The sequence below is a fragment of the Phocoena phocoena genome, chromosome 13 (assembly GCF_963924675.1).
Source record: "Phocoena phocoena chromosome 13, mPhoPho1.1, whole genome shotgun sequence".
Classification (NCBI taxonomy): domain Eukaryota; kingdom Metazoa; phylum Chordata; class Mammalia; order Artiodactyla; family Phocoenidae; genus Phocoena; species Phocoena phocoena.
Genome location: NC_089231.1, coordinates 56,252,174 through 56,260,320, shown reverse-complemented (window position 1 = coordinate 56,260,320; position 8,147 = coordinate 56,252,174). Strand labels below are relative to the sequence as shown.

Genomic DNA, 8,147 nt, shown 5'->3' with positions numbered 1-8,147 from the left:
TCCAAGAATGTGGAAGGTAACAAGAATTGTTCTTTATCTTTCTTCACGTCTAGGTCACATCTCTCTGAGCACATCATAAGCCCTTTGGCCATTAGGGATTTGCTGGTTGCATTTGGTTGTCTGCAGCAGCAAACGCTGAGCCTTGCAAGGGGGGGACGTTCAGTTAATTCTTCCCGGGATGGTGTTAGTCACACCATAGGCTGCAGCAAGTGATGTCCACGGTTTGCCACTTACGAACGTGAATTAGGAGAGGGAAAAAAGGAAGTGACAGAAAGAAGTAGGCTGGGAGGGGAGTTCATGAGTAACAAAAGAAGAAAATAAAGAATGAGGGAAATAAACATATGGACACCAAGGGGGGAAAGGGGGGTGGGATGAATTGGGAGATTCGGATTGACATATACACACTACTATGTATAAAATAGATAACTAATGAGAACCTTCTGTACAGCACAGGGAACTTTGCTTAATGCTCTGTGGTGACCTAAACGGGAAGGAAATCCAAAAAACGGGGGATATATGTATACATATAGGTGATTCACTTCGTTGTATGGCAGAAACTAACACAACATTGTAAAGCAACCATACCCCAATTTAAGAAAAAAGAAGAATGAAAGGTGGAAGAGCAGGACGTCGATGGTAGGTGCCACAGCTATTATTTAGTCATTAAGGGTTTTAGATCATCTGCCCCCCCTCACCAGGAAGTCACTGAATGTGTTGCTTTAATTTATAATCACAAATTAATCTATTTTCCTTTTTCAAAGACGAGAGAGTAGAAGAGACGTAAGATTTTCCCTAGAAAGGGCCAGGGTATTAAGTCATTTATCTGGCCTTAGCCAGAAAGTTAGATGGAGCATTTAGAAATGTTTATGATTATTTATTGCCATTTTTTTCATGACCTTATTTGCCTATATCACAGAGAAAAAGATCAAGATTTCAATATCCTTTTAAAAATATTGCGTAAAGAAGGACCAAAGTTAACTTACTTATTCTTGATGCAATTTATTACTCTCTATGAAAATATAAGTGCTTGCCGCTAGGCTGAAAATAGCCCACTTAAACTGCAGTAAAAATCACACCGTGCATGTTTAACTTGCAAAAATGATCATCAGTTACATCATTTAACAAATTTATCATTAATGGCCTTAAAAACCCTCTTTGTTTGCTCTGCGTGTCCTCAGGCAACATCATCTTACATGAAATGCCATTCACAGATTAAAGATAATTACATAAATATTGAATACATGATCTCAAATAATCTTAAACATTTTGGAGTAAATATGTATAATTCATGTTTTCAGCTCTTGCCAGCTCCACACTTAGCAAAAAAAATCCACCCAAGACCTAGATGCTTCAGAAGGAAAGGTTGAAGCATTATTTCATATTATTTTATATACTGAGATACATGTAATCATAAAACTTAGTATGTGACCATAATCCAACTGGTTTGCTATTTTTGTCTTTTATTTTTAAGTCTATATTTAAAAGGCAAAAATGTCTTCAATGGGACCTGTTTTATCCAGAGAAACTTTCTCATGCAATGGATTTTTCCACCTAAATTAGTTTGTGCCACAGTTTTGCTGAAAACATGTATTTAATCTTTCTGGATCCCTCTTTGCCACAGCCTACTCTTGGTATCGTAACTTCATACAAAGTGGTCCCAAGGTATTTTATGCTAAAATTTCCTTTATATTAGTGTCCTCAGTGGGCAAGTTTTGATTTACAGGTTCTTCCTGAACCACAGGTGTCATGAGTCCTGCTTTTCCTTTTTGTCTCTTCAGGTGTCATTTTCTTTCTCTCCTTCAAACAGTTTGTCCTCAGTCTAGACATCCTGTAGTCAGCAGGCCAGGCAAACTCCCAGATTTCAACTCCAAGGCAGGGAGAACTTTGAGAGGTGAGATATTCATTGGTGGGTCGTGGAGAGGCAGAAGTGGGAGGCTAATGGGTAGCAAAAGGCACATTCACCTGTATGCCTCCTGCCTCACCTTGAAAACCACTGGTCCCTAAAATGCCTGAGAGGTGGTCCCTTCCTTCCTTCCTTGGCCCTTCCCTTGTCACACAGTCCTGTTCTCACTCAGCAGATGTGACTTGAACCACAGGATGGACCACCCTGGGAAATTTTGCATTGATGCATTAATTCACTGACTAAATGCTTTACTGAGTTCCCACCATCAGCCAAGCACTTTGCTGGCCACTGGATGCGTAAAACATAGTCTCTACCCTCAAGAAGCTCCTGATTTAGTAGACGAACCGAGTTCAAAAGATTCCAATGATTAAAACCTCCCATCAGTTTGCCCGAGCAATTAATCCAGAAACTGAGAGACGAGGAGGAGAAAAGGAGCTTCATAAAACATGCTTAGAGATTTTCGTCAGGAGCTCCCACACACAGTATGTCCCATGGAACAGACGAGTCCTGACCCCACAAAACTCTGTGTTTTTCTTCATTAGGCCATATGTGGGTATTTCATTCTGTTTTTTTAATTAAACCAATTATCTCTCCCCATCTGAATATCTGAGATGACGTTTGTGATATTTTTGGAAAGTCACATTGGCTTTTCCGGACAACTCTCCATATGACAATTTTTGTATTGTGGGAAGTTTAAAAAAAAAAAAAAAAAATCTGGCTGTCAGGAGAATTGCATTCAACTACTGAAGAACTCTCTCTGTTAGAGTCCAAAGAAAGTACTCTGCCCAGTAGAACAGCAGCCTGGGCACTAAAGCGCGGGGAAGGCTTGGAATGACCTGATTTCCCACCGGTGGATCTGTAGGGCGCCCTTCTCTCCCAGGCAGACATGACCCTTAGGTTCAGGCCCTTCATGTCCTCAGGAACATTTCAAGAGCCTTTCCTTTGGCCATCTTGCCATCACTTGTAAATATTTACCAGAAACTTTTAAACCAGCAAAAGGAGATGCCCTGTTATTCAAATTAGCCAATTCAAGCTTATTTGTTCTTCATCAGCTCTCAGTTGGTTGACAGGAAGCTCTTAATTCTCTGATGACAGAAATACATGGGCAGATTTTCTCTACAGCTCTGATTTATTTGCCACACCATTAGTTTTTCCAACTCTAATTACCACGGTGGGATTGTTTGCTGTAATTGTTACCACGGAATTCTAATGGGAAAGTATGTGACAGAAGATACAGAGATATATCCTAAAGTTATAAGGTGCCAGTATCCTCTTTTATTTATGTTTTTCACTCACATTTATGGGGTGCTTACTGTGTGTCTATGTGGCCCACCTGGTACAAGGTAGGGAGATGTAAAGGACGTAATGGTGGCTAAGAGGTAAGCTAGCCTCAGGGAGCTTGAGCTAGCAGGGAAAGCATGAGACAAAGCATTCCAGAGGAGCTGGAGAGCGTGCAGTAGATGCCCTGTGAGCACAGAGGGGAACTAATTCTCTCTGCAGGGGGCGGATCAGCAAAAGCCTCGCAGATTAAGGGAGCCCTTCCGGTCTGCTAGCTTGACGATTAACATACAGTTAAGAATAAAAGGAGAGCAGCAGGGGAAAGATACAGTTATTGGAATCCTGGAGGGAGGGGCAGTTTTTCTCCCGAGTCACTTAAAAATAGTTCAGCATTTTTATACGTTCTTTTCCGGGTTTACTAGCTTTCACCCCTACTGTCTCTCCTATAGGACTGGCATGGGCTTTCCCGGCCTACAGAGGTAACAGGGCTTTTCCAACAATGCGTTAAAGCTGCTTTTAGGGAGAGTCATGAGTTCTGCCAGAAAACCAACTCAGTAGCAGACACACGTGGAAAGAGAGCAATATCTATTGACCAAGTGAAGCGTTAACCATTGTCCCCCTCTCCTCCATTCCCCCAGGTCCTTGCGGGAGACGGGTCTGGAACCTAACCACCGGGTGTCCATGACCCCCGTGGTTGCGCCCCATCAGCGATGAAAGGGTTATCGGGCAGCCGCAGCCATCACCACGGAGTCACCTGCGATTCGGCCTGTGACTCGCTGTCGCACCACGCAGACCGCAAGCCATACCTGCTGAGCCCGGTGGAGCACCACCCGGCCGACCACCCCTACTACACTCAGCGTACCTCCTTCCAGGCCGAGTGCGTGGGCCCCTTCAGCGACCCGCTGGCCAGCAGCACCTTCCCGCGCCGGCACTACACCTCGCAGCAGGAGCTGAAGGACGAGTGCGCCCTGGTGCCTCGCACCCTGGCCACCAAGGCCAACCGCATCCCCGCCAACCTCCTGGACCAGTTTGAGAGGCAGCTGCCTCTCAACAGGGATGGCTACCACACATTGCAGTACAAGCGCACGGCCGTGGAGCACCGCAGCGACAGCCCCGGCCGCATCCGCCACCTGGTCCACTCGGTCCAGAAACTCTTCACCAAATCGCACTCCCTGGAGGGGCCGTCCAAGGGCAGTGTCAACGGGGGCAAGGCCAGCCCCGAGGAGACGCAGACCGTGAGGTACGGCAAGCGCAGCAAGAGCAAGGAGCGCCGCCCCGAGCCCAAGCCCCGCAACAACGCTTCCCCGGGCTGGTGGAGCTCCGAAGACAACCTCGACGGCGACATGTGCATCTACCACGCCCCCTCGGGCGTGATGACCATGGGCAGGTGCCCCGACCGCTCGGCCTCCCAGTACTTCATGGAGGCCTACAACACCATCAGCGAGCAGGCTGTGAAGGCCTCCCGGAGTAACAACGATGTCAAGTGCACCACCTGTGCCAACCTGCCCGTCACCCTAGACGCGCCGCTGCTGAAGAAGAGCGCCTGGTCCTCCACGCTGACCGTGAGTCGAGCCCGAGAGGTTTACCAGAAAGCCTCGGTTAACATGGACCAGGCCATGGTGAAGTCAGAGTCGTGTCAACAGGAACGTTCCTGCCAGTACCTTCAGGTACCATTTATGTGGAGGGATGGATGCTTAGATGTTGTACCTGCTGATTGTGTGGTATTTCCTCCTGGGTCCTAGTCTTGGCTCTACTATGAATTGCCTATATGAGCCTGAGCGAATTACTTAGCATTTCTGGGGCGGAGGGCTCCTGTCAGGAAACAAGCCTGCTAGCAACCTCATCCAGTTATCTTGAGATACTAGATATAAAAGTGCTTTGAAAAGCACGCCTACCTAAAGGCAAGAAGTTATTAATGTTTTGTGTTCCTCTTTTGTCTGAAGGATCGTGGGATAGGGAGGAGAGAAAAGGGGAGTTTACACAGAATTTTAAAATAAATCCACCTTTTTACAAAAGTCAACGATGATCTTTGGAATTCTGGAAAAAGTTTAATTAGATCTATTTGGTTTTTTTAAATTATTATTATTATTTTAAATTCTGTCTGAAGCTATTAGTTTGGAAAAATTAATCTACCTCTTCACCATTGCAATTTTCATACCACCACCAACACTAATCACACTCCTACCCAAGTTCCCACCCCCCCAGAGCACAGGGAGTTGGGGTGATGCCCTACACCCTGAGGAGGTGGAGTTGGAGACAGTCTGGGGACCTGACAGGCACAGCTCCAGAGACCCAGGACAACAGAGAAGAGGAGGAAAAGAAGGGGAAGCATCTGTACAGTAAAATACAATTAGTGTCAGAACGTAAATCCCACACACATACAGACCCAAGGGCGCTCCTCCCCTTCCACGGTCTCCTATTTTCCCTACTGTCCTCCAATCCACTTAAAACAGATTTCACCCGGATAATAATATCAGGGGAAGAGTCTTTTTCTTCCCTACCTCCTCCTTCTAGTATTGTCATTTTTCCCAAGACACAACCTTCCATAAGAGGGATCCTCATGTTTTTCCTTTTCAAAGTGTCTTTCTCTGCCCTCCCTTGCTATCCTCATCTTCTTAGAAAAGGTTTTACTGAACTATAAAATCATGACATAATCATTTCCCACCCTTAAGAATAAATGCAAGGAAAAAAGTCTTCCACCAAGACATTCATCTTGTTGCTCTCTTTGGATTTCTTCTGACAAAGCTGACTCCCTTGGGAATGCCTCCACCAAGCCCTGAAAATATTCCAGTCGCTGGACAGTCAATGGCAGTCACTGGACAAGGACAGTGCCAGAGCCCATTCCCAGAGTTCAGAAGAGGCCACTATTGTGTGGATAGTTTTCACAAACAACACAGTATTTCCTACTGAAGGTGGCATTGTTTAATTTACTGTAAGCTTGTTACGTGTGTTAATTAAGTCATCAAGAACCACTAACAGAATTTTAGAGCTAAAGGGATCATCTAATCCAACCTCTTCATTCATTTAGCATGTAAAAAACTAGACTCAAAGAAAGGCAAAGGCCTAGTGGGTCATACTGTTAGTATGTGGCAGAGGTAGGACCAGAACCCAAGTCTCTTAACTTATAGAAAAGACCATTACAAGGGTTACAACTGAAAGCTTTAGCAATTCTTTAAGCACATAAATCTCATCCACTATTGAGAATAAAGTATTTTGATAAAATATCTGTCTTGAAGAAAGGATGTGTAATGAGATAGAAAACCTAGGATACATTTTTGTCTATGAAGGTTTTGTGACTCGTGGCAAAAACAAAACAAATTCAATTTTCTAAAAAAAAACTTGAACTTTAGTAAGTAGTGATGAGATTGGATAAGAAATATCTAATTTAAGAGGATACTGTACCTGGATCTAGGACCAGCCTTTGTTAGTAACAAAATGCTTTCATGATACTAGCATAATTGCCTGCTTCCTACCTTAAGCTCATTTTCCTTTCCTTTTTATAACCTTTTTGAAGTTAAAAGCTCAAGTAGTGGTGAAAAGTGGAAGGATAAGGAAAGGAAGAAGGAAAATGATATTAACTGAAAATCTACTATGTACCAGATACTGCAGCGAACATTTTCACATTTGTTATTTCATTTAATCCTCATAATAGTCCTGAGAGCTACAGATAATAACTCTCAGTTTTTGCAAGAGAGGAAACCGAGGCTTAGAAATATCAAGTGACGTAATGTTATGTGGCCAGTAAGTTGTAGAACTGAGTTTTAGACTTAGATCTATCTGATGCAAAATAGCTCTTTCCAAAACACCCCAGCACAACTCCGGAATCAAGGACATGAAACGGTGAGCAAGGAGGAAAACAAATCTTTAAAGAAAACATATTATTATTCAAGTTCTTCAGTAAAATAAGAATGAAAGCTTGAAGATTTAAGTATGGGATTTAGTATAGTAGCATTATTGGATCTCATCATAAAGATTTGGAAATTCTATTTTCAAATTGTTTGCCTTCTTTTACGCTAGTTTTTTTTTTTTTAACATCTTTATTGGAGTATAATTGCTTTACAATGGTGTGTTAGTTTCTGCTGTATAACAAAGTGAATCAGCTATACGTATACATATATCCCCATATCCGCTCCCTCTTGCGTCTCCCTCCACCCTCCCTGTCCCACCCCTCTAGGTGGTCACAAAGCACCGAGCTGATCTCCCTGTACTATGAGGCTGCTTCCCACTTAAGCTAGTTGTTTTTAATGAAATATTTGAGGCTTACAGAAAGATATCAAGAAAAAAATAAATACCCATTTATACATCACCCAGCTAGAGAAATAAAACATTAATTACAATGGATCACACAGGTACCCTCCTCAATCCCATTTCCTTCCCTTCCTCCCGAGAGTAATAGCTAATCTGACTTGATACCAGAAGCACCTTTGTCTTTAATTCTGGAGTTACTGAAAGACTGAAAAAATTGTAATATTTTCTGTTCTTCATTGAGCAATAATTAACTCTAAGACACGCTAGTTCAACACTTGAAATATAAACTGAGCTCCAAGTCATGTCTTCTTTAGCAAATATTGACATTTATTGAGCTCCTATTCTGTGCAAGACTTTCAAACTGAAAAAAAAAATCCTGTATTTCAAAGTGGGGACATAGTATGTTTAATAAATAAACTAAATGTAGAGCGGTGTGTGCTTCCCAACCAGTGCGCTGAGATGAAGAGCTCATATAAAGAAAGGGAGGAAGAATCTGGACATTCACAAGGGGAGAAAGGAGATGGGAAACTCCTAAGAACTGGACGTCCTTCCAGCTCTCTTCTTGCTTTACAGGGAAGGGAGAATCTATGTCCTGCAGAAGCTCCCCTTAGGAAGATAGGTTTAGCCAGTCCCTGTCAGCTCCTATAGAATAATTTCATTTATAAGCTCATTCTTAGAAGCAAATTTGGGAACAAATAGGTTCTTTTTTTTTTTTTCC

The 8,147-nt window shown here is 43.1% G+C and overlaps 1 protein-coding gene across 2 annotated transcripts in view; it reads left to right on the top strand.

Annotated features, from left to right (window-relative positions):
• The first annotated feature begins 3,891 nt into the window (after window positions 1-3,891).
• Window positions 3,892-8,147, top strand: part of DLGAP1 (DLG associated protein 1) — a 323,485-nt gene continuing 319,229 nt past the window's right edge. For both annotated transcript variants that reach the window (XM_065889911.1, XM_065889909.1), the window contains exon 1: window positions 3,892-4,848. In XM_065889911.1, the coding sequence (XP_065745983.1) occupies window positions 3,892-4,848 (957 nt within the window). The remainder of the gene's footprint in view (window positions 4,849-8,147) is intronic.